General features: G+C 43.4%; 2 protein-coding genes across 2 annotated transcripts in view; one reads left to right on the forward strand and one right to left on the reverse strand.

Annotated features, from left to right (window-relative positions):
• Positions 1-18,038, forward strand: part of Sfl (N-deacetylase and N-sulfotransferase sfl) — a 31,318-nt gene extending 13,280 nt beyond the window's left edge. The window contains exons 4-11 of the mRNA XM_078182484.1: positions 8,159-8,502; positions 10,280-10,568; positions 10,784-10,912; positions 11,107-11,289; positions 11,691-11,911; positions 12,412-12,690; positions 12,951-13,248; positions 13,896-18,038. Of these exons, the coding sequence (XP_078038610.1) occupies positions 8,159-8,502; positions 10,280-10,568; positions 10,784-10,912; positions 11,107-11,289; positions 11,691-11,911; positions 12,412-12,690; positions 12,951-13,248; positions 13,896-14,006 (1,854 nt within the window). The 3' untranslated portion in view covers positions 14,007-18,038. The remainder of the gene's footprint in view (positions 1-8,158; positions 8,503-10,279; positions 10,569-10,783; positions 10,913-11,106; positions 11,290-11,690; positions 11,912-12,411; positions 12,691-12,950; positions 13,249-13,895) is intronic.
• Positions 18,039-18,078: 40 nt separating this feature from the next.
• Amt2l (Amt-2-like protein) lies at positions 18,079-21,877 on the reverse strand. The gene is made up of 3 exons (XM_078184342.1): positions 21,072-21,877; positions 19,509-20,117; positions 18,079-18,842 (listed from the first exon to the last, which is right to left on the reverse strand). Exons 1-3 carry the CDS (start codon positions 21,162-21,164, stop codon positions 18,093-18,095), a joined length of 1,452 nt encoding a protein of 483 aa, XP_078040468.1. The 5' UTR covers positions 21,165-21,877; the 3' UTR covers positions 18,079-18,092.
• Between the last annotated feature and the right edge of the window lie 5,247 nt (positions 21,878-27,124).

The raw sequence follows: 27,124 nt of genomic DNA on the forward strand, positions 1-27,124 counted from the left end.
AAAGCGTTCAGCACCATAGACATTTTTCACCGTGGAACAAACAATACTTGGAGATGCATTCTCTGTTCCGCATCTTTCGTTTGTCCCAGTTCGAAGATGAATTTTTGCAGCAGCGCGGCTCGCGGAATGAGAGACATTTTTCACGGCGGAACAATTAGCATGTAGTCGAAGGCTCATTTGCAGAAACGCTTTCTGGACGATCTTAATTGTCCCGCGTGTTCTGGTCGGCACTTGAACGCTCGCTCGAGTTTGAAAATGAATTTTTGCTACGGGCTTTGTAAAACGAGCAGCTCCGGCAACATTTTCCAAAGCGGAGCAATTAACGCGCAGTCGAAGACTCGTTCGCGGAAACGCTTCTGGACGATGCCAACAATTTGCCGAGCAATTGTTCGGCTGTAAACATTTTTATATCTTTGTAAGAGCAGCGTCGAACTATATTTATTTCCTCTGTTTGATTTATTTGATTTATTTCATCTATTTTATGTATTTGATTTATTTTGTCTATTTTATTTATTTTACGTATTTGAGTTATTTTATCTATTTTATTTATTTTACGTATTTGAGTTATTTTATCTATTTTATTTATTTTGTCTATTTTATCTATTTTATTTATTTTATTTATTTAATACCTCGCGAAAGGTATCCAACAAGTAAAAAATTACATAACAACACCTCAGTAATAAATGGTAAATTTCTAGTTGCCGTAACAACCGATTTGCAGTCTACCGTTCATTAATTCTTCCGCGTTTTCCGGATGCGGCTTCCGCGCGTACAAGTTTCAGCATTAATTTTTCGTCCGGGCAGCTTCCGAGACGTTCTTCGTCGCTGAACAATTAATAATTAGCGAGGAGTTCGTTTATATCCGGCCATCATAATTTTTCTGCGCCACTTCAGTATTTATTTAAATAGCTACACTGCGTTCAGCTCCTCCGGAAATTCATTTTTTCCAAGTCGTTTCATGAGCGATGTAAATGTTCAACAACCAGCTTCCACAGTGCCGCGATTAATACTTTACTCCGGAAGTTCCTTTGTGGAAGTGCTCCTAACTGATCGTAATCCGTTTACGTCATTCGAGTGCTTGCTTGATCTAATATTCGGCTTCCCGGGCTCTCCAAGATACGGCATTTACAAGCCATTTCGTAACTTACGACGCTTTGAAGCCGGCTTCCACCGTGAATTAATACCTCGCCGCGTAATTCATTTGCTGAATTATCTCGATGTAGTCGCCGACTTTCGTGCACGTTTTTACATGGCGCGGCGTTTCCTCAATTGTTATTCTGTTGAGAGGAGATATAAATAAGTTCTATTTTTTTGTTTCGTTTTCTTTTTCTATTTTTACGTTATTTGCCTTTTGATTTTAATTATTTTTAGTGGAGAAGAATTATTGAAACTGTCTAGTCTAATTTTGTTTTCTTTTTCTATTTTTATGTTATTTGCCTTTTGATTTTAATTATTTTTGGTGAGAAAAATTGATTGAAATTGTTTAATTTAAAAATTTGACTCGACCTCAAAGGGTTGAAAAACGAGCCATCGCTACTTTCCCAAAGGTGTCGAAAATCGTTCCATCCCCCTCGACGATCCCACCCTTGCAAAATAAGACGACTGAGCCTTGGTCTCTCTCTCTCTCTTCGACGCGGAGATTGAAGGGCAACAAAAATTCTCATAACCTGTCCCGACATCCTGATCTACCTTATCCGCCATTATTACTTTGCCGACAAAGACGTAACGCGCCAGGACCGGGGGGAGGAAGGGGGGGGAAGCATACTTTGCCCGAACAATCCAGACACGGGGGAGGGGGGGGGGGCGAAACGTACGGCTTAAACTGCTGCCGCGTCGGCCTTGATGAAATATTTTCAAACTACTGCCGGGAAGAAGGGCGGGTGGGAGGGTGTCCTCCGCCAACCCTCTCCCCCCGCCCGGCCGGCGTCCGCTTGACAAATTCTGGAAACTTGCGGCGCTGGGAATATTGCTACTTGGGAGACACTTGGGTACTTAAATTTAGGGACCCTGGCGGCGGTCTGGCGGAAATAAATTTCGGAAGCGTACAATCAGGATAGCGCGCGGCCAGGCTGAGGATGGCGCGCGAGAGGGGTTAAGGGGGTTGGCGCGTAACGGGGGTTGCTTCGAGCGTCTCGCGGCTACGAAAATTTCGCGCGGAGAACGAGAGATAGACGTGATTTAAGGATCGGACGGATCTCGCGATCCATCCTACGGAAATTTCGACTGTGGTCGCTGTTGCGTCTCGATTATCCGAACGATAGAGAATAAGTTGTTATTTGAGCGAGGAGTAATTTAATTAATGGTTTAATAATTATGTGAAATGGCGAAAATGGTGAAAATGGTGTTCGTAATTAAAAATCGCGATGCTCAATATATAAAAATTATCAATATATAAAACAGACTCAAAAATATATAAAAATAAATTAATAACACAGCCTACAAAAAATATAAAACACACCAAAACAAAACTATCAATCTACACGAATTTTTTACAAACTTATGGTAATTAATTCACAAAGTCACGATTTGGCGAACCTGATAAATCGAACAATAATTCGATCGAAACTTGAAGCGCCACCTTATATTTCGCGGTGGCCCAATCAAGCCATCGCTTTTTAATCGCATTTCGAATCAAGGCGCACCGCGATCGCCTTTCGATACCAAACCGTGCCGCACAAAAGTGCATCGGTCTCCTTGACCAGCGAGAGAAGGAGGGAGGGGGTTCTTTTCATCAAGGATGCGTTTCGCGTGCAGCGCGAACAAAATCTAAACCGTGCGCGGGCAGAATGGCGGCAAATGAAGCAGCTTGCACCGATGCCCATTAATCGGATGAACCAACGGCTGATTGGCTTCTGATTTAATTAACTGACTGGCTGCGATCCGTGAATGCCCGGTTCCGGGCGCGGCGCGCGGCTCAGCCCTCCCCTCCCCTCCCCTCCCCCGTCCATGTAATGGGGTTATCAGCGTGATTATTATTGTTATTTACTGCTAACAAGCTACCGTCCGCGCCGTGCGCCGTAGGCTGAGAGTCGCTGCCCGGTAACAATGCAATTAACAAATTGCCAGGATTATCTCGCATCGAGGAGTCGCGGAGGGATGCTGCGCTGCTGTGCGCCGCTGCTGCTGTTGCTCGCCTGTGCCGCGCCGTTGCGCTCTCGCGCGGTGATTCGATCTTATGGGCCGCTCGGAACAAAAATCGTGTCTCTTGCTGTAATTAATTTTCGAATTAGTAACTTGCTGATTTTTTAAAGAGGACGCGAAGATTAAAAGATTCGAGAGAGAATTGTAGTTTTAGTGGTATTTTTGGCGAATAAAAGAAGCTTTTATCAATCGTTTGTAATTTGTTGGATCGATCTTTGTATTGATCAATTTTTATTCGAAATAGTTTTTATTATAAATTACTAGACAAGCGCTACGTTAAATATATATGCATAGAAGTCTTTATTGGTATTTTTGTTGAGTAAAAGAAGCTTTTTATCGATATCTCCAATTTGTTAGAATTTTTGTATGGATCAATTTTTTATCCTAAATAGTTTTTATTATAAATTACTGTGTAGGCTGTATTTTAAATATAATATATGTAGAGACGATGCATAGAGAAGTCTTTTATGTCAATTTAAAGCTGTCTATATTAACATATTTTTTGGATGTCGAGAGCTACTTTTTTTATTCTATTTCAATTATTTACGTAAAAATGAAAACTCTAGCTTACGAATACATCATTTAAATAGTATCGATTCTTCGCCTTTTTTCACATTGCTCGAATCACTGTGCGCTATCTTGTTGCACTCTGACGGCCGATGCACGCGATAAGCCCACTTCCGGCGCATTCGGCTCGGACCGCGTCGATCCAATCGAAGTTTTTCCGGCGGATTCTCAAAGGAGAATGGACCACGCCCCCCGGGGAAACGACCTTCTCCCACGCGGTACCGTTTTTGAACGGCTTCTCCGCAGATTGCCGAGCGCTACCTACTCCTATCCAGATTCCGCGGATACTAAGTTTAGATTGACTTTGTCCATTACCTTGCTTCCAGCCGGAGAGCATGGCCACCTTGAATTTTAAGTCTTTATCGGGGTTAGAGACGTACACTCCGAGCTAAGACTGCGCACACGGTGGCGCTGATGCTGCAAACAGAGCAAGCGGTTTGTGGATTATAGTAGTGTCTTGGCGAATGTCGTAAGTTTGCGGCGAATGTCGCAATTGTATGGCGAACGTTGCACCTTTACGGCGAATGTCGCAGCTTTACGGCAAATGTCGCAGCTGTACTGCAAATGTCGCAACTATAATGAAAATGTCGCAGCTTTACGGCGAATGTCGCAGCTTTACTGCAAATGTCACAACCTTATAGCGGACGTCGCAATTTTTATGAGGAATGTCGCAGCTTTACGGAGAATGACGCAACTGTACTGCAAACGTCGCAGCTTTACGGCGAATGTCGCAGCATTACAGCCATACATTAATGTATAGTAATGCATTAACAAAGTAATGCATAGAATGTATATAATTATATACATAGAATGCACTTTGTATTTAATAATTTACACAACAATATTTTGCAACTAAGTCTGCACTGTTTTGTAAAGAGGACACACTGAGACTTCCTGAAAAATAGAAGAATGTAATAAAGCAAAATAGTTCATATATAACGGAACAAAACAATCTTAAACAACAAATATCGTCTACTGATTTCGCATTAAAAAAAAGGAAAAAACTTACGTCTCCATAAATTTCGAAAATGATGACGGACGCACGGAAAAAGGCGGCGCGTATCGCGGCGGTAAAGCCGGAAACGCCTTGAAATTGCGTCGTATTCGTCTCATTGAATTGCCAAGTTTTTACAACGTCGGTTATTAGACCCGGCAAATGATTTACAGGCCGGTTACACGCGAGCCAAGAACGAGCCACGCTTTAATAACGCCGCCTTTTGTTTTAATCTTTCGCGACGGCCAAACGAATCGAGCTAATTTTTCTTTGATACCAGAACTCGCTGCCGAGTCGGCGTTATACCCTGCGCGTTATTTGTTGGGTTAACAAATGAAGGGGTTGAAGAAACCGAGGACCAGGCGTCGGATTCCGTCGTTTGAAGCGGCCGCGCGCGGAATGCGGCTAATCTGCTTTTGTCTGATCGGAGCGCAGTTATGTTTGATCGTAGCTGGGCAATCGTGGTTTCGCTCCTGGCATTTCTGGCGCCTGGGCTCGAAACATCGCCGGCCCGCAATTAAACGGACACTTTCGGTTACAACCGGGGATAAAACAGCGATCTACCGTTCGTTCGACATTTACATTTCCATTCGCGCTCGTTAGCTTCAATCCGGCCGAATTTTATCTTCGCCCCTAAATTAAATTCCGAGGTTCCCGGCCTGGAACGCCGCGGCGAAAAATCATTTGTACCGTTCTGAAATCGGTATAACTTGATTAAAAGTTCTTGTTACGCGCGATAGTTTCCAAATAAATTTGGATAAAGTAGAATAATAAAGATTTTTAGACTTATTGTTACCCAAATTATATTTGCTTTTCTTATCTATTTGTAATCATATTCGGACGGTTTTTGTAACAGAATATCTTCTTTCAAGTGCGATAATCTTTTAATTAACTAATATTTAAATCAATATTAAATACTATATAGTTAAATCAATTTAATTAATTAAAGCGAAACTAGAAAAGTAATATTTATCATACCGTAATTTCTAGTCTAATTCAGTTTGTTCAAAACTAATAAAAATGAATTTTCAAGATTGGTCAGAAATTGGTGTCGGCCATATTTGACCGACACGGCGCTTAAGGGGTTAAAAGACCGTGCGCCGAAGGGAAATCAAGGATCCCGATTTCCTAGCAACACACAGTTCCCTATGCAACGAGCACAAGATTATACCGATTCATTAGGCTTAACGTCGCATTAAATCGGCTGCCAGCTAATTTCATAAAAGTGACCGCGGCGACCGGTTTTGTTCATAGGCGGCGCGTTTTTTCCTGTCGGGGCTCGTTAACGTGGTTTTCATAAAACACAGACGGAAAAAAAGGAGCACGGGGAGGACTGTAAATAGACGATCGATCACGGCTCGATCATATAAAACCGGGATTGTTTATTGGCCGCGATCGCGTTTTACTTTCGCCGGACGCGGAACGAGGCTCACGCGAACGGTTTAATGGGGCTCTCTAGCGCGCGTTGCTCGATGCTTATCGATCACCCGGCGGCCGCCTGTTAATTTCGAAGATGTTTTACATTAGCGCGGCCGGCGCCGATAACGCTCGTAATAGCTCTATTTTCCACGAAGCGAGCCCGCTTTCGAAACCGGCGTCGCCGGTTCGGGAAGTCGATTCAGTGTCGCGAGCATTTCTCGAGAAACGCGACCCCCGAAACGGCGCGCCGCTGTCGGCGACATAACCTCGTTACTGTCGCCACCTTTTCCGCCGCGACGATTTAGCGACGAATGTGGCTTTTTCCCCCGATCGGTAGCTTGCGAATCGGTTGCCATGGTAATCGTTAATTTCGTATCTATTATTGAGATAAATGTGTTAGATTGTACTACAAGCTTCAATATTATTATATAATTTATTAAATATTAAATATCTTTTGCGATTAATAAGATAAATAAAATCGAAATAGAAACGAACATTTTTAGACCAGATGACGCGGTCGATAAAGTGTTAACCCTTTGCACTGGAGTGGTGCCTCTGGCGTGCCAATGAAAATTGTTATACAATTAACAAAATAATTTTCACATGAATCGAAATTTTCGAGAATTTTCCATGAACGACTAACTAATTTGAAAGCAGCTGCGTCTCTGCGCTGGGTCAAGGACCACTTTTCCGCTATGCTTATTATTACCTTTGTTGACCACTCGACCAGGCACTGTTAACTTTGCTACCGCGTCCCCCTCCCGCGCGATCATCGCTCAGAGTAAACAACGACAGCGCAGCGTTCCCGGCACTGTAGCACTGATTAAAATTGTTAAAATCTTTCTTCTACAGTTTCATACATTAATGGAGCATTTTTCAGACATATCTCACTAGACTTTGATAACAAACGAGTACAATTTTATTTCGTCTTATATAAAATGGCAATTATTATATAAAATGGCAACACTGCCAGTCTGAACAAATATCTTGGACTTCCACTGAAAATGGCACCGACTGCAAAGGGTTAATCTTGCCTCAGGGTGCAAAGTGTTAACACAAATAAAATGTTTATACAAACTGTATCCAGAGAGACAGTGATATACTACAAAGTAACTCGCGCGATGAACAACGTTACGTAGAAGTCTGCGGAAGGAAAACAAATGCAGACTGATCCGCGGCTCGCGCGGAAAGTTGACGAAAACAACGGTTACAAAATCACCGTCGGAACGCGGTCCCCCCTTCGACCGGTTCGACCGCGGCGTTCGCCGAAGACCCGTAATCAAAACAAACGCTCCGGGCGGACTCGGCACCAACACACCGTTGCCCGGAGTCACGCTGCTATACGACATCGTTGCCTTCCGACAACAATGAATACTTAAAGCGCGAGAGGAGCGAACACTTTTCTAACGGAATCGCGAAACTTTCTCGCATCCATTTTCACCGAGTAAAATTCATAGGGAAAGGGAACAGATTTCCGTTCCTACCCCTTGCAATCACCGCGTAGAAAATTCGCACAAAAATACGGTGGAATTGTTACTTACTCTTACGATAATAAATTAAATAATTTCCAAAAATCTGCGAAAATCTTCGAGGATCTAATAAGGATAATTAAAGAGGATAATTAAATAAAAAACATAGATAATTATAATGAAATTTATACTGAAATGGTGACTTCAAGGCACCAATGATTATTGTTATATCACGTTCAAAAATCGCTTTGACATTGTTTAAAAGACTATTGACAGTATAATTATTTTATGGGACAGGAGACTCAATTTCATGTGCATAAAATGCACTAAATTATATAAAATAAGAACACTGTTGGTCACAAAAATAATAAAAATAGTTAAGAGGATGAATCAACGTTTATCCAATTTTTCTTACTTAAAATCATTTTGGCAAATATTTGATCCGCCTAGTAATTATCAAAAATATTTTACAACGATGAATTTTAGAGAAACGAACGAACAGTTAATTAAACGCTAAGCGAAACGAACTGGCGAAGCTCACCGCCGCTTGTCTCTGCCCCGAAATTAGGATCACGGGAGGTACGACGGTATCCAGAGGGTGTTCTTCGGCGGCGGTCTCCGATTCTGGCTGCACAATTTGCTGCTGCTCGACTCCCTGTCGTACTTATCGCACGGCCAGCTGAGCCTCAGCCTGAATCGCATGATCCTGGTGGACGTGGACGACATATTCGTCGGCGAGAAAGGCACGCGGCTGAGGAAGGACGACGTGATGGCGTTGCTGGCCACTCAGCAGAGGATCCAGGCTCTGGTGCCCGGCTTTAAATTCAACTTGGGGTTTTCCGGCAAGTATTTCCATCATGGCACCGCCGAGGAGAATCTCGGGGACGACATGCTGTTGGAGAACGTCGACAGGTGCGTGGAATAACGTTTTACCCCCATTTACGAGGATTCAATGAAAGGTAACGACAGTCGGTGAGGGGCGGGGGGGGGGGGGGGGGGGGGGCGTAAAGTCCTCGTTTCCGCCCGACGATAAATATTCCCTACGGCGGGGTAACCTGTTGTGCCGCAACTTTATCTTTCAATTAATCCGCGGCCTGTTTCAACCGTGAAATTCGAGCCCGGTTCCGCGTGGGCTTTATTGCCTAACCAATTATTGGCGCCCCCCGTGTTAGACCGATCTATCGTTCGCCTTGCATAAATTCGATCGTAAGCGGCGCCCTTCGCGGATTCTGATCGACGGTTCGCTCGATTTCGGGTACAATGAACGATTACGTGGAAATTGATTGGGAATAGAAGGTAGATTTTATATTCGAAAATTTTGGAAAATTTTCTAATTAGTGTAGCTTTATTTAAAATTCGGATAAAACATTTTTAAGGAGAGAGAAAAATAATTAACTTTGTCTTCAAAATTTTCTGATTGACAATTTATCGACTGGTAGCTTATAAATCGGCTTTTTATTACAATTACCTGTGAATTGATTGTCATGGTAATTAATAATATACTTTCTATTATTGAGATATTATTATATAATTTTTTAAATATTAGATGCCTTTTGCGATGAATAGAATAAATAAAATAAATATTGTTCAATGCTAATGTTATCAAAATATAAAAATGACCACTCGGTAAAGTGTTAAATATATTGCAAATTATAAAATAGAAGGGTGACTTCATTCTCGAGAATTTCAGAAAATTTCCTAATTACTGTAATTTTCATTAAAATCGCTTTATTCACTTAGAATCGATTAAATCGGAATTTTAAGGAGAAAGGAAAATAATTATCGTTGCCCTAAAATTGCCCGATTAACATATTACGAATTTTAAAATAAAAGGCAGACTTTATTCTCGAGAATTTCCCAATTACTCTACTATAATTCTCATTAAAATCCATTTACTCGCTCACAACCGCCTCGATCAGAATTTTCCACGAAAAGGAAAATAATCAACTGATTAATACACCGCTAATTTTAATTTCTAGTTCATCAAACAATTTATTTTGTTCCAACGAGCCGTCCGACGCAAAACTGGCGTAACACAATCCCCCTCCGGGTTGATTTAACATTATTACGTCGCGTTCCTATACAATATCCTCGAATCGTGTTTAATCTACCGTTCTATTTAACTTTTTAATTATTCCACGTCAAAGAGACAACCGAATGGTAACAATTTTCCACATCATCGCACTTAAAACTTTTAATTCGTCCTTCGCTTCGCTCGCTTCGAATTCACCGTCTTCGCTTTATTTTATTATATTTAAATAAAATTGGCCGGCTTTACAGCTGTTTCGAAACGATTACATCCTCGTCTCTCCACTCATCTCTCCGCTCGAAATCATCCGCCCGGTTCCGTTCATATCGCGCGAAAGAACGTCTGTTCCACGAAAAGAAAAGAAAGAGAAGAGGTCCGCCGCTCTCGTCGAGCGATCAATTTTCACCGCGGGGAGAATCTCGGAATAAATTGCGCGCGGCATGTAAAACAGCGAGGAACGAAACGGCGGCCATTATCGTTTTATCAGGCGCCCCCCCTCTAGTATATCGCGATATAGGTTTCGGATAGTATCGGAGAGTGGCGCAACCCGTTCGCGGAGGGTAACCGCGTGGCTCGTTGGATGCTTCGGCTTGTAAAAGTACGGGAGAATTTCAAATATGCGACCGGGCACCCTCCCGGTCGCGCTTCTCTGAATTGCAGATTTACGTGGTTTTCTCACATGTGGAACCATCAGCAGCCCCACCTTTACGAGAATGTGACGCATCTGCAGCTGGACATGGCGTTGAACAAACAGTTCGCGAAAGACCACGGGATACCGACCGGAAGCGGTTACAGCGTCAGTCCGCATCACTCGGGCGTCTATCCGGTCCACGAGGGCCTGTACGAGGCGTGGAAGAGGGTGTGGAACATCAAGGTCACCAGCACCGAGGAGTACCCTCATCTGAGGCCCGCTCGGCTGAGACGCGGCTTCATTCATCGTAACATTATGGTAGGTCGGAGATCTGGCGATTTTTTTCACCCACTTGTTCATCCATTATTATAATAATATTCTTTGGAAATGAATAAGATACGTAGTAGTTTTTATTTATTGATCGAATTTTTGTCATTTTCAATGTTTAGAAGTGAGGGACAAATCTTTTAATTTAAATTCAAATCTTTTTATTTGCTAGGATTAATAATGGACACTTTTGTGTTTGATACTAGGTTCTACCGAGACAGACCTGTGGCCTTTTCACGCACACGATCTTCATCGATAGATACCCAGGTGGACGGGACAAGCTGGACAAATTGATACAGGGTGGCGAACTGTTCCAGACCATCGTTCACAATCCTGTAAGTATAGTGCAACGGCAGGCGTTATTATTAATTTTCTGTTCCAGTTGTTTTCCTTTATCGTGTATTTTATTTATTTCATTCATTTTTATAAATTCTTTATTTTCTTTATGTTTTTTTATTCTATATTTTATTTATTTTTATTTACTCCATGTTACTCTTCATTCAATTATCTTGATGGTCTCTTCTTGCAGATCAATATTTTTATGACGCACATGTCGAATTATGGGAACGATCGTCTGGCGCTGTACACCTTCGAATCGGTGATCAAGTTCATACAATGCTGGACGAACTTGAGGCTATCCAGCGCGCCGCCGCTCCAACTAGCCGAGCGTTACTTTCAACTTTATCCGGAAGAGTCTGATCCTGTTTGGGGCGTAAGTTGTCCGTTTGCTACGATACCCCAACCCTTCCTCGTTTCTGATCTCATCGAGCCAATTCGATCCTCACCGTAAGAGGACGGTTGACATCGAATGATTCCTCGATCCCAAATAAACCCCATAACCAAGTAAATCCCATAACCAAATAAACCCCATAAACAAGTAAATCCCATAGCCAAATAAACCCCATAAACAAGTAAATCCCATAGCCAAATAAACCCCATAACCAAATAAACCCCATAGCCAAGTAAACCCCATAACCAAATAAACCCCATAACCGAGTAAACCCCATAACCAAGTAAAATTAATTTCAATAATTCCTTCCTGAAATTAAAAACATTCCTCGCGATAAATTCCTGTCTTCCGCAAAATCTTTAACCTGTTGTTTTCCACCGCAGAATCCGTGCGACGACCAGAGGCACCAGAAGATCTGGTCGCGTAACAAGACCTGCGATCAGCTGCCGAGGTTCCTGGTAATCGGGCCCCAAAAAACCGGCACCACCGCTCTCTACACTTTCCTGTCCATTCACCCAGCAATAAGCAGCAACTTGCCGAGTCCGGACACGTTCGAAGAGATCCAGTTCTTTAATGGGAAAAATTATTACAAGGGACTGGACTGGTGAGCGTCGCGCACAGGGGCGCCCCGAGTTAATCGAACCGATTGTTTATCGCGTGCTGCCTGTTACAAAACGTCGCATCAATGAATCGATCGCATCAATGAATAAATCGAATTAATAAATCAATCGCGTTAAAAAATTGATCGCATTAATAAATCCATCGCATTAACCCTTTGCACTCGAGTGACGCATCCGACGCGCCAATGAAAATCGTTATATAATTAACAAAATAATGTTGACATTATTAAAGACCCTTCTGTTGAAAGCGTAACGGTTTTACGAGTCACGAGACTCAATTTCACATGCACAAATTATACTAAGTACTATACTGGTCAAAATAGCAATTTTGGATCTGAGCTTAAAATGGTTCCGAGTACAAAGGGTTAATAAATCGATCGCATTAATAGACGTTTTGGGAATATTACTGCTCCATGACGCCGCGACACAAAGTAATCTTATATCAAATGAAATTCAATGATTTACGGCTTATAATTCTCCGCAGGTACATGAGCTTTTTCCCGGCGTCGAAGAACGAGAGCTCGAGATACCTGTTCGAGAAGTCCGCCACGTACTTCGACGGGGAACTGGTGCCGCGTAGAGCCCACGCACTCTTGCCGAAAGCTAAGCTGATCACTATACTCCTGTCGCCCGCTAGGAGGGCTTATTCCTGGTACCAGCACACCCGGGTCCACGGAGACCCGGTGGCGAACAACTACTCGTTCCACTCGGTGATCACCGCGAGCGACACCGCTCCGAAGCCTCTGCGCGATCTCAGGAACAGGTGAGTTCACCGTGCACTAAACCAACGCTCTATAGTCTAGCCTAGTCTAGTCGAGTCTAGCCTAGTCTATTCTAATCGAAATAACGAGTCACCCGAACACGGTGTTTTAGACGATATTGCCTCGAAGCGACTCTCCGCGGAACTTCGATTTAAATTGCTAATGAGAATGTAGATCCTTGGTTCCGCGAGTACCTGAAACGTTAATACCGCCGCACAGGCGCGTAGAGCGTATGCTGACGATTTCACTTCTTGCCTCGCAGGTGTTTAAATCCCGGAAAATACGCGCAGCACCTGGAACGATGGCTCTCCTATTATCCGCCGCAGCAGTTGCACATCATCGACGGCGAACAGCTTAGACAGAACCCAGTCGAGACGCTCCACGAGCTGCAGAGGTTCCTCAAGATCACGCCGGCGTTCAACTACTCGTCGCATCTCAGGTACGACCCGAAGAAGGGATTCTTCTGCCAGGTGACCAACGAGGATCGGACCAAGTGTCTCGGGAAGAGCAAAGGTCGCCAGTACCCTCCTATGGAGGACAAGTCCTATAAATTGTTGCAGGTGAGCAATTAGAGGGCCGCGAGCTGTCCTGACTCCTTTGATGAATCCTTTCCACGTTTCAGAGAGACACTTCCCATTCAGATTTCCCTTGGCCCATGATCCAGTCGGGATTCTTCCGTCATCGACGTCAATGGACATACAGATCCTCTTTGAATTATCAAAATATTTCTACGATTGCCTTGAAGTATCTGCAATTTTTATTTGCATTTATTCTGAAAGTCAGTCTTAGCGTTTTGCTTCGATTGCTAAGCGTCGAAATTTTGCTGAGAAAAATTATTGAACCTGTTGATAAAATAGAGATCTAGTATGCCTGAAAAACAGTACTGTTATCGGTATATCTGAACAAAATTTAGTCACTTCTAAAATATGCTTCCTAGCTGAAATTTAAAAAAATAGGAAATTCGTTAAACTGGATTAATAAAAAAAAGATGATACATATACGCACGTAATAGAATAGTACAAGAAAAATTATTGTCCAAAGATAAAATAGTTTTTTAACGAAAGAACGATGGTTTTAGCCTAGTAGAACCTCAGAAGAGTCCGCAAATCCCAGAAGAGTCCTCAAATCCCAAGTCCTTCCCTAAAAAGGACAGTGAGCGTACAACTAAATAAAAGGATGGTCCTTTAATGTTCTTATATGTTCGCAGAGGTATTATTTGTCCCACAACACGGCCCTAGTAAAATTGTTGAAGCGACTTGGACTGAGGACGATCCCGCAATGGCTGAAGGAGGACCTGACCGACACGGTGATGACCTAGCAAACGTCGATCATGTGAAACGATACCGTTTCGGCACTCCTGATCTCGACGGTGAACGAGATCCACCGTTTGCTGGCGGAGGACTTGTAAAATACTTTTGTAAAAAGGTACGCACCGATCGCTCACCACTGGACTCTCGGGATCCTCGACGGAAGGACCGCGACAGGCCTAGATCCCAGTGGGTTGGTTTGGCCTAAATCGATGGGGGAGCCTGCGAAACTAGTCACTATTAAAAGAAGAAGAATAAGGAGAAAAAGAAGAAGAGTAGGAAGAGGGAGAAGATGATGTTGAAGAAAAAGAATTAAAAGAAGAAGATGAAGAGGAAGAAAAAAGAGAAGCTGAAGAGCAAGAAGAGGAAGAGGATGAAGATGATGATGAAGAAGAACGGTGTCACGGCGACACGACGTGGCCGTCGTTCGTTGTTAATAGTACTATTATTAACGTTATGCATTATTATCGTCATCGTTGTTCCCACCTGAAGGGGACGATCGCTAACAAACGCCTCCCGATCCTCTCTGATGATTTACCGGCCGGTCGAAAGGATTCCTAATTACTCCCCGAGTCGGATCCTCGATCGCGTCGCGTTTCATTTGATAAAATCAATATTTTGGTAACGAACGCGGGCGACGATTACTCGCGAGGATCCATCGGAGACCTTGCTTTCGTTAGACCGGCTCCGGTAACAATCATTGACGATCGTCTGAACAGGAAAAAAAATGTGTGGGGGGTTGGCGGTCCTCCGGGAAACGGCGATGACCAACTGTGAGACAAGATCTGTCCAAATCGTGTTACAATGTTTCAAAGAGATTTATTTCCTCATGAAAGTGATCCATGAGATAGATCGAGCGTTGATGTTTGTCGCGCGGATCCACCGTCGGATCCGCCCCAAGTCCTTCTCACTCCTGCCGCTAATCGGCAGGTGATCGTTTTTTCCGGGATTCCTCGAGCTTCACTCCCGCCCACTTACCTCTCGGAGATACACACACACACACACAACAAAACCAACAAATTAACGAACACAAGAAACACACACACACCGATGTACATTAATTCTCGTTGGCGTAAGCGTATTTAAGGAAACGATAATGATGATTCTATGTATATTTTGACAATACTATTCTTGGTACCGACGATGGAGAAAGGATCGATGATGATGAGTGTGCATGTGTGAATATGCGAAAGTGTGCGTATGTTGTGTGAGATAGTTTGGAGATCGCGTCCGTTTGTACATTTATGTATCGTAACATTTTTGATGTGATCGTAGGTGTACCATAAAAAAGAAATGACTTAAACACGGTGAGAGAGAACAAAATATAAAAGGGAACGATCTCGCCCTAGATCAATCTTTCTTTTCGGAGGGAAGGTGATAACTGCCTATTTGCAATAATCGCTGTCGTCACGTGCGAGATACGCCGCGACTATGGTTTATACGATAAATCCTATGTTCCGCGGGTAGGGGTGAGCGCGTTCGTTTGTTACAAAGGAAAAGTAAAAGGGCTTTCTTTTCTCTCGAGACTTTAATATACCTGATATTGTATGATAAACCCAGCGTGTCCTATAGCGAACCTCGCGTCCTCCTCGCGGATAATCTCGTTGTTCACGGGATCGTTTGATCGTGGCGATCGTTTGTTGAATGCATATCAGTTACTATTGTCTTTGTTACACCTTGTATACGATATATTAGCTACTTGCAAACTTTCTTTACGGCCGATCACAGCCCGTCGGACCAAATTAGCCGATTGCGTTCCGGACGACAGACTTTTCTTCTGGTTGCTCGTTTGTTGCAAACGGTTTATTAGATATTTCTTCTTCTTTGTTGTTTCTTTACTTATTCGTTTTATTATCCGTTAACGAAGAGAGAATTTTTACGTTGAATAAAAATTGTCAAGAGACTCAGGCAACATACATTATATATATTTTAATTTCTGTTTTTTTACGATGAATTTTAAAAGCGTTGAAAGTAATGCAATTTTATTTTAAAAGTCTTTAAACGTTTTATCGTCTGATCTAGTTATTTTCATTCTAAACGCGTAAAGTCTGTAATCTAGTAATTAACAACATTAACAATTTTGTTTTAACAATGTATAATTTTTGTATTTTAACGTGACGTCGCAAAATTATTGCCACTTGTCGCCTTTGCGGCAAACGAGCGACGCTTTCGGATCGCGGAACGCCCGTTAGGCTTGTTTCTCGAAATTGTCGTATCAGGGTGGTCGTCGTTAACCCTCGGACAGCGATGCCCGGGTCCCGACCGACCCGCCTTTCCCCAGGGTTCCATAAATTATCCGAAGCCCCCCCCCCCCCCCTCCCCCCAGCGGTCGATACGAATTTTTAACAAGAGGATCAACGCGTCACCGCGCGAACCACATTCGACAATTTGATAAAAGTTTAAACAATTTAAAAATCGTCCGCATCGCGAGGGTAAAGTTTTAGAAGAGGGAGGAGAAAAAAAGCACAAAATCATCGAGGACAAAAAAAAAATGAAATTGTAACACACATACACACACACACGTAAGCGTTACGAAATCCGTAAACAATGGGCCAAAGCGAGTTTCTATAATCGCGACCTAATAATTCTTATCGATCGTTCTACCCGTTCTACGCGTCTAGACGCTGTACGTACGAACGTTTTGTTACCCCTTGTATATTTTATTTTCATTTTTATACTGCCGTTGAACTGTGTCGCGTGAAAAAATGAGAGAGAAAGAGAGATAGAGAGAGAGTAAAAAAAGAGAAAACGGTAAGAACGGTTAACGAATCATGTACAAAGTTCATTGTTAATATAAATGATAGTTAACGAGCAAACGATTATCACACGTAAACTATGCGATTGATCTGTTTCGTCGAATCGTGCCATTTTACCAAGCGTTGTATATACGGTTGTATATCATTGTGAACCGCGGCGTCGGATCTCTAGAGTCAATATCCACGGATTTCTGTTTTCGGTATGGCGGCGGCAACGACTGTCCGGTTTGCTGCTAGCTGACAATAATATTTGACGGAAAATAAAAATAAAAAAAAAACAGAATCGGAACAAACGGCCGAGGATCCGTTCCATCGGCGAATATCTTTCTCGAAACCCTCGCTGACCGACCTATCGGCGACCCTAATCGTCGTTGGTTCGCCTAAGTCTTATGTGTCTCTCGAAGAGTCATCAGATTTAACGATTTGCCGATCGGTAGTCTGAATTTTTAACTACTGAACCGAAATACACCTCGACATTTATAACAAATATTCCAAAAGAAAATTGTGAGACCATTTCACCAAAAATATTTTGTTAATCTACGATTTAAATTGTTATTTTTATCGAAAGATATCTCGAGAACTATTTCCAATTTCTTAAACGATGGAAGCACTTTTGTGAACAAATTAATTGATATATTAACCAATTCTGAGCGATATTTACTGTGAAAAATTTTGTTAAATATTTCTTAACTTTACTAATGATTTCTGCAAGGTAAAATAACGTTAACTACGAGTCCAGTAATTTTTATAAAGAAATTATAATATTTATTCTATAGTATAAATTATAAAGAAATCTTTAAAATTATGGATTTTTGAAAATGATTAGACGATTATCGGTCGGCAGATCGCTAAAAACGAAAACTATCACGTCCACCATCGATCTTCTATCAGTGAAAACATATACAAATTCCGATCGGACTGACTCACTCAATTATCGAACGATCGAATCCAGCGCAGCCCACACTTCGTCAAAAATTCGAGAGCGAGCCAACGACAAGGATCGCGCCGATATCCCTCCGCGCTGTTTTATTCGCAACCCCGCGAATCCGTAGCCGTTCCCGCGGACTTGTCGCGCGGCCGGGGAAATAGAGAAAGGCCCCACGGTAAATAAAATGGAAGAAAAAAAAGCTATCATTGTACGAATAAGCGGGAGACACCTGTAGAATATGTGTACGACACTTTCATAGGACTTTTGATTATTTAACTTAAAAATTATTCTATTGTAAAATACTGTAATAACTGTATGAATAGCCCGTAAGTTCTAATAAAAGAAATGTTCAAAATCTTGACCGAGTTCTTTATTGCCGTCATTCGATTACACATTTCTGATTCAAACGAGGTCTACGAAGGAGGTTGCCTAGGCTCGACGACCCTGCCCTTTTCGACGGCAGCGTCCTCCGCCTGGTACTTCATGGCATGAATACCGACACTCGGCCGCCTGGTAGAATCCACCGCAGTGCCCGGTTGTATATAAACAGGATCATCGTCGGCCTGGAACAGCCTCTGGAAGAATGTCCTCCGAGGTACATCCAGAGCTTCCATGGCTCTGACGGCGCGGGAATGATTCAAATGCTCCGACCGGTTCCTCAGGTATCCCAGCGCTTCCAGCAAAGTGAACGAGACGTACATGATCACGGAGACCATGCTGATCACGGTCAGCAAACAGATTATCTGCCAGTAGAGGCCGATTAGGTTCGTCCGCGCGTGGTCGAACCGCGTGATTGCGAACACGGGCGCCACAAGACTTCCAACCAGCGCGCAAGCCACGTGCGTGGCTATTATGTTGCAGTAATCTTCCAGCGCGCTTTGGAAGACCACCTTCGACACCAGGAAATAGATCACGCTGCCGATCGATCCAATGCCGATCGCCATTTCCGGCGTGTAGACGTCGGCGCCCGCCGAGACCGTCGCCACGCCGGCCACCGTCGCCTGCACGCATCTCATCACCGTCCAATGATTGAACTCCTCCCCGCTCATCGTGAAATGGAAGCAGACCACCAGCACGCTGCAGGTCGACGCCGCCAACAGATTGTTCAGGTAGACGTTACCCACCTGGCCGAATCGGAACATCTCTTGCGACATGTTCAGGCTCTGCGGCGAATAGGTTTCGTATGGGTGACCGGTCGCGGTCTTATCGCGAACGAGATATAGTGCGACAGCTTCTCCCTCGCGATAACTTTTCCTCGGAGATAAGGAGTAATTGGGGTCGAGATGTTAGCCCTCGTCTAGCTACCCGGCTACCAGCTATCGATTTTCAAAGGATAGGGGATCGTCTGTTCTTCGGGCGTTTATGGAGGTTTCGAGGCTATTATGGGACCGAGGGACAACAGTTTATCTTGAATTTCAAACAATTTTTAATCGACGTTTGGGAGTCTTTAAAACTGGTCCTAGGGTTTAGTTAATCTTTATAGCAAGCAAATTTTCAATTCGAGATAAGATTGTTCTGATAAGAATGAGTACAGTGGATTCTAAAAGTAGAGTGTACGAAAGCAGTTTTGAAAGTTGCTCGAAAATCTTTGTAATAAACCCCTAAACTTTGCTTATACAATGAAGAATTATCAGAAGATTATTACTAAAATATTTTAATAAATAATTTAAAGTGGTAAATATCGTAATGCTGAACCTATCAGTGTTCTATTAGCATCGAAGAATGACGATTTCCATGATCATTCGGCATGGTATCCGGGCAGCAGCGTGACAGACTATACGTCCCAATGTTTTCCTCGCGATTGCGCCGAAAGGGTTGAAATGATTTACCTGTAGGCCGACGAATACCAACAGATGGCCAGCGAACACGGTGCCGGAGGTGCCAGTGGCGAGGCTCGCGTCATCTATAGAGCTGAGCCTGAGGATCCTCCTCCCAAGGATCATGCACCCTATCATTCCCGACAGTCCACCGACCAGGTGTACGACCGCGGACCCGGCATAGTCGCGGAAGCTGACGAACGTGTCCAACAGGACATACTTCTTCATCCATCCGTGGTGCGACCAGGCCCAATGAATGAGAAACGGCTGCATCAGTCCGGCCAATAAGAGCCCGATAGCGAGATAGCCGATCGTGTGAGTTCGTCCTACGATGCCGCAGGTGCAAATGGCCGCCGCGATAACCGCCGCAGTCCAACCAATCAAGGCCTCCTCCGTGTTGACCAGCGGATCACCGATCCACGTTCCGTTGCCGACGACTCCGGTCATGTCGCCATTGTAGGCGATCAGGTAGCCGATCAGGCAGTAAGCTATCGTCACCCAGCAGACGTCGACTATGTTTTGCAACAGGATCAGATTGATGTTGTTCACCGGCACGCTGCCGACGTGGATCAGGACGTAGCCGACGCGCAACAGTATCACCAACACCACATGGGTGAAACCCTGCAACGGCTCGAATATGAAGCCGGTCGCATTGTATTGATGATGCCATGTCATTAACGCGTCGTCGTTGTAGAAGCTGTAGACGAAATCGTCTGCCGCGGCGGTACCCATCCCATATCAGGATTATCCCTTTACCATCTGGGTCAGGTTATAGCAACTGTCAAGCAGCTGATTCGGACATTGCCGGGCTCTTGAACTTTGCTGGAGATGCTCGATACGCGATAGTCATCCTTGCAGTGGTCATTAAAAGGGATGGAATTCGTTCGAAATTATGGATTATTTTTCGACGAACTCGAGGGTGTGTAAAATTGAAACTTTACACTTTGAAATGAGCCAAGATCGATTTTCCTACGATTCTTCTTTCCTAAGATACGGCGTTTTAAAAATTAGCAAATATTCGATAGAGATTTAACTCGTTTTAAAACGAGTACACTTAAAAACTCACCAATAAGCTAATAAAATAGTTTATTACAAACCATCGCTATAAAACAACATAACCAATTCGCAGACATTAATACAAAACAGTTTCCAAAGTTTCATAAAATTTCTATTGATCAGTTTCGCAGCGATCGAATAATTTCGCCGGTGAACCGAGACGCGAAACTCGAACGTGGAGCAAAATCGCGCGCCGGGCTACGCGCGCTCTGATTGGTCGCCGCAGGAGCGGCTAATGGCGGCCGAAGAAGCGCGGTTCGCGCATGTCTGCGTGAGCCGACGCAAGGTCTGGGTCTCGCTCTGCAGGGACAAGCCGGCAAGCGATGCCGCCCGTCGACGACGTAGGTAGTCGCTCGAAGACGGCCGTTAGTCCCCCAGTGTCAGGTGTCAGTGACTCGTGAGAGGGAGAGAGAGAAAGCGCGAGAGAGAGAAGGAGGAACGAAACCGCGAGCGAACGAACGAAAGATAGAGAGGAAGAGCGAAAGAGAGAGAGAGAGAGAGATAGTTAAAACCGTTTACCTTAGTGTCTGTTCGTCCTGTGCTCCCCGTTCCCGACGGCGGAGATAGAAGCTGCAAGAGGATGGCCGCGGTCTCCTGTCGCGCACTATGCATCGTACGATGGTACGAGGTGTCCCGCGTGCTGAGCGTGTCCTCCACCCTGGCCACGACAAAAAGCTTCCACCGGAATGTGAGTGCCTCCACTTCATCTGCGTATCTCGCTGCCGCGGCGAAACAGGTTACGTTGCCTGTCAAAGTTCTCCGCCAACGTTCTCCGCCTCTTATTTACAACGACAACGCGGTTAAAGAGGTTCGCGCGGCAGCGCGACGTCACCGTCTCTTGTTATTACGGGTTTTCAGGGAGTTATATTTACGCGTCGGACACATTTTCTAATTTACACGGTCGCGCGATCCCCCTTGCGGCGCACAGTTCCCCACTTTGCATCGTTCCCACTCCCCTTGTAATAGACGCGATCGTCTCTCCCCTCGGTGATTTATGGGCCGCGTGGTGGGGACGTTCTTGGGGATTATAGACGAGCAACAGGCGCCCAAAAATACGTATCGGAGGGATTACAAGGGAGAAGCTCCTGTTCCGTGGATTTGTCGTTAGCGCCGGCGACACGATTTCCATCCGACGGGCCGCCTGCGTCCGTCATGCATACGTAAATACGTATTCTCGACAGCGATGCAAATACGGGCACGCCGCGGTGGCCCCGGAACCCACTCCCCGCTCGTGAATTATTTCGCGGGCAACGATCACCGCCGACGGACGAGATTGCCTGCGGCGAACGCCGTTTTCGGCCATAGAGCGCGCGGTGTCATAGTTGCGACACCGTCGAGGAAGGATCGCCCGTCGTCCACGTGTAAATTTTGCTTGTCGGTTGACTAGCGATCGACCGGCCGTCGTCTGAACTGTGCGCGTCGATCCGGCTAGCCTGGCTTTTTATCGAGCCAGACGATTCGGTTTCGGTTCTTTCTTTTTTATCGCGCGTTTATACGAGAGCTGGATTTGTCACGGTAACGGGAACTGCCGCAGAGGAAATTATCGCGGTCGGCGATAACAGTTTATTATTTACTCGGCCCAGTCCACGCGCCACGTTCTCGCGCATGCCGCGTCCGCAGTACGCCTCGAATAATTAGCATGACCGCCTCTAATTGCGGCACGTATATCAGAAGCGCTTACGGTCGAACGGTCGTCGGCCGTCGGCTGGGTTCGACCGCGGACAATTTCGCCGGTCCGACGGGAGAAGTAATCGGAATTTATTAGCCGGTGTTACGCGGAAATAATTACGATTTATGGGCCTGTTTAATTACGCGCAACCACTTTGTTGTCCCCGGTAATTTTAATGAAACGTGCGCCCACGGCTACGCTGGATATCGCGGAAAACTTGGCTCGCTCACGCGAGATGCCTAACGCGTTTCATTGCTATTTTAACGTCGCTTTTGCAGCGTTTAAACTCGTAGAATTCTTTCACAAGATTCTATATATTTTAAACGATTTTCTTCGTTACTTTAAATCTCCTTCGGCGCATTTATTTCTCAGTCAGCATGCGCTTTCTAAAATCTTAAAATAACGAGTGCCACGTATTAGTGTGTCCCATAAGTTTCTTCCTTTTCTTTTAAGGTTGATTTATTATATTATAGGGTATACTTTAAGATATTAATAGATTATATAATATAAGATATTATAGATTATTGTATTATATTATAGTCGAGTGAATGTGTTTCAAAGAAATATTCTACACTGGAAAGCTCTTTTCTAAATTGAGTTATTACCGAATATAATTCCTCGTTTATAGAGTGCACACAGCACAAATGCAGCTGCGAGATGCAAAGCGCTCTGGGTCTAATAGTTGGATACCAGTTACGTTTAATTGTTGACTCTTCGAATGACTGACACAGGGAACCGCCTTCGAAAACAGTTTCGCGCTCAGTTAATTAATATTTGGCTAGCCTCGATGCTCGCGCCGCGTTCGCAAACGTCCGAACGCGTTTCCTCGCGTTCCCTCGCGTTTCCTCGGCGTCCCAGAATTTCGTTAAATAATTCGTCGCAGCCGGTCCGTAGCCCGTTACTCAATTACCGTCCCCTATCGTCCTGAAAACGGAAAATCAACTTGCTACGAAAGTCGTCGGCGACGTTCGTCACGGCCCGCGAAACTATAGACCGTCTCTTATCGATGAACGCGACCGAATTTGGACAGCAAAAGGGTCAATACTTGTTCGCTCATGAAATCGAAGACTGCTAAACGGAGTCGGGTCGTCTTAATACGTCATCGCGTTTCGAAGATCCATTGCCCGAGATGATTGAGCATAATTGGTCGAGCGTTCTCAACGAGACGGAAGAGAGAATGCAGGTCGCTTTTTGGAAACGCTGAACCGTGCACCCTTTGAATACAGAGGAAGGAGCGCCGATTGAATCCGGCGCACGTATTCGATACATTTATGGCACGTTTTTGGAATATCGTGTTTTATAGTAGTGATAGCAATTTGAATATTAACCCTTTGCGGTTTTATTTTTAGATATAATTAAGTTTTATTATTGTGTTACTTATATTTAGATTTCAGAAAGGAATTAATCAACTTTGTTTTTCTTTTTTAACTTTTCATTCGTGTGGAGACTTTGTGGCACCAGTAAAATTATTCTATCACGTCCTGAGGTAATTTTTATACCAACAGAGTTTATATTTAAAAATATAGGCAACTGAAAATAGCTCGTCGCTTTTAGAAATAGCGAACCATAACCGATGCACCTTTTACTAAAAATTCCCAACGATCGACTCGCGTTCGGAAAATTCGCTGAGCATTTTTGGTACGTCGAGCGGCAAAACTGTGTTTAAATATTGGATGAGATCCGCAGCGTTCATACCGTGGTTTACTCTATCACAGCCAAGGAGTCTCGCTCATTTTCAATTTGATGGTAGACAGAGAAACGTTCGAAACGTTCGGCAGTTAATCGGCGGCCAAGTTGCGCCATTCAATTTTACCGTTTTCTTTCGAAGCACGTGAAAAACTCCCGCGACGTATCGAGACGATTGTCGGAACTTGTTCGCCGGGAAGCGGCGGATGGGTTTGAGCAAAAGGGGACGATGGTCCGAGGGAAACTTTTTAGACGGTCATCCAGCACGGAGCGGGGCGCTTTCGGTGTACCTTTGGCTCGCTACCAAATCGCACGAACCGCCGACTGTAATATCGTAGTCGGCGATCTCTTGACTTGCTAATAGAAATTGATTCCCGGCGGTCGACGGCCGCGCGTCTTTACACCGCTCAGATTCAATTTACGACGTGCGAGATCCGCCTCTGACGGATCCCCGCGTCGAAATCCATCGGCATTTGTCCCGCGGGAGAAATTAACGCCGATTAATTTGTCTTCGTTAAAGGTTCCGGCGGAAGCGGCCGTTTCATCGTTATATTTAATATTAAATTGCTATAGTATTATGTATTATGTAATATAATTTATTTATCATTTAATTAATTGATACTCTGTATTTTTCTTAGAGCATAATTTTTTTCATAATTTAATTGATTTATTACAGATTATACAATATAATTTATATTATAGCACATAATATTGCCTACTACATAATACTATTTTTATATTATTATTATTACACATTATCGTTCTCGATTAATTTCTTGCCTACCAAATTGCCAGTGAATTCAGCAAATTTTAATTTTGAACTCTAACTCTGTCAGCTGATTTCAGACGAAGCTAAAATATTCTTTAAAATTCGAAAGCAATTTTATTCATTTGAAGCTTTAGTTTTTCGCGAACAGAAATGTTAGATAGGCAAAGTTAACCTACAGAAATCCTCTTGAAATTTAGGTAGGAGCCGCCCCGGCTATTACCGCAGCCAACTTCGCAGATCTGGATAGTCGGTGATTTATCTTACGGATTATTGTATTAACTTCCAGTCTGGTGGTGAGGAATTATAGAACCCAATAATTAGCTGTTGATTTAGGTGTGGCTACGCGCTGTTGTAAAATCACGTCCGGTTAACGTTGCCGTGTAGTCCCTGTTGAATATTAGCGGAGCCATCTTCTTGCAATTGTTCCTCGGTACGTTTTGGAATTAAATTGGAATATCAGGGTTTAATAAATAAAGCGTGGACTTTTGTGTAAAATAAAAATTGTATAATTCTTAATAAATCCTTAATTACAGTATTATTGATTTGCTAAACATAGTATAATAGTTTTACAATAGTTTTATAGTTTCTACGATAGTTTTAAAATTCTTAATTACGAAAATAATTTCTCAAGTCATCCATGCGGATTTGCTCGAATTATTTCCTTAATATTATTATTTAATATCTAATATATTTTTGCAAATCTTCTTATTTAATATTCGTCTCAACGGCCTTCAATTTACCATTTAACATCGTTAGCCGCAGGAGCGCGCCTGAAGCAGCACTAATCAACGAAATGAATCATGGTTGCAAGAGGTTAAACGACAGCTTGAAAAGAACGTATCAATTGATATTATACGAGCCGGTACAAGCTGACATTGTGCGAGCGAAATTGGCCGTTGGACAATTCGCTGAAAAGCCCTCGATTAATCAACGTCGATTTTTAAGCGTCTAGGTAACTTGCCAGAGCAGGTAGAACGGTATTCAATTAATCAGCGGAAAGTAGAACGGTGATGCGGCCTTTTTGGAAATTGCCGGGAGACACGTGCTTCTCTCGGTGTACTATAGTCGAGTTCTTCGGGGAGGGTTCCTAAATAAATGAAAACCGCGAGCGCGGAACGCGGCGAACGTTCCTGTCGCAACCAATCTATTTTAACCCTTTGCCGCACTTTAACGAGCCGAACTCGCGGCGGAGATGTTTAATAAGCTGTTGAAGCTTTAGCATTAAATATACCTAGGTCCAAAGTTGATTCACAAAAATTACTCTATACAAATTTGTATTGTATATTTGCCCTAGAATTGATGTGAATTTTTCACGATTTTTATAACAGCGCCTGTCTGAATAAATAAATATTGTCGGTGATTTTTAATGGAAGCTGCTTTATAATTTCAAATATGAAATAGAAAATATAAAAGGAGTTATGTGAGCAGTCGTTTAGTGTTAATATAGTACTAGTAGACTAGTAGAGTATAAAATAAGATATTTATATCTCGAATAAAATATATTAGGTATAAAATATTTCGAAATATAACAATAAATAGACGATAAAGTTTCTGTCTCTTCAAATCAATTATTGAAAGGAAATTATTGAATCGCTGTAATTGCAAAGACAATGGTACAACGACTTGTTAATTTCCACTTGATCGCGTTTATGGGTGCTTTCGGCGCAACAGCGTCTAACCATTACCACGAACCCCATAACGATAACAGTCCGAGCGACGTCCATCTCGGTGCTAGCCGGGCGCGTCGTACAAATTAGGGTGACTCGAACGGCGGCGGATTATGTCGGATATTCGATAATCGGGCCGTTAGGAGAATCGTAGCTGATACGAAGATTGGTCCGTGGAAAATGGCCGCCCTTTAAAATAATAGATCCTGTTTCACGGCACGAAAACATTATGGGACCATTTATCATACGCGACCGTTGTAATAGAAAAACGTTCTCCGCACGTGTCGGTCCCCGACGGCTCGTTTACTTTACGAGCTGTTACGGCTATACTTTTCCTCCTCGCGCCATAGTTACTATTCCATTACTCAGCACACACACGCACAGGACTTGGGCTGATATTGTCCGAAAAAGCGTTGGAAATTGTTAACATTGATATTCTTTGCATGGGAGAAGATTTCGAGATTTCCATGACGTGTCGAGACGAGTACATTTGTTACACGAAGTTACAGTTGCTTTTATAGGAAATTATATTTTATTTGGTATATGAGATGTGATTAAATAAAGTATGTAGAGTATTTCTCATCCTTTTTATGCATGATAGAACTTTAATGAGACATGTGGAAATCTGAATTAATTGCTAGAAATTTAATGAAAGGAAATTAAGAGAGAAGGAGAGAAAGAGAGAGGGAGAGAGAGACAGATAGATAGATAAAAAGAGAGAGAGAGATAAATAGATAGTTATATAGATAGATAGGCAAGAAATTCAATTAAGGGAAATTAA

Source organism: Augochlora pura, chromosome 6, assembly GCF_028453695.1.
Source record: "Augochlora pura isolate Apur16 chromosome 6, APUR_v2.2.1, whole genome shotgun sequence".
Taxonomy (NCBI): Eukaryota; Metazoa; Arthropoda; class Insecta; order Hymenoptera; family Halictidae; genus Augochlora; species Augochlora pura.

Coding starts and splice junctions, on each gene's coding strand:
- Amt2l (XM_078184342.1), bottom strand. CDS start 21,164: ATGCATAGTGCGCGACAGGAGACCGCGGCCATCCTCTTGCAGCTTCTA. Junction 20,118..21,071: donor CAGGACGAACAGACACTAAG/GTAAACGGTTTT, acceptor GAGCCGTTGCAG/GGTTTCACCCATGTGGTGTT. Junction 18,843..19,508: donor TGGTATTCGTCGGCCTACAG/GTAAATCATTTC, acceptor TATTCGCCGCAG/AGCCTGAACATGTCGCAAGA.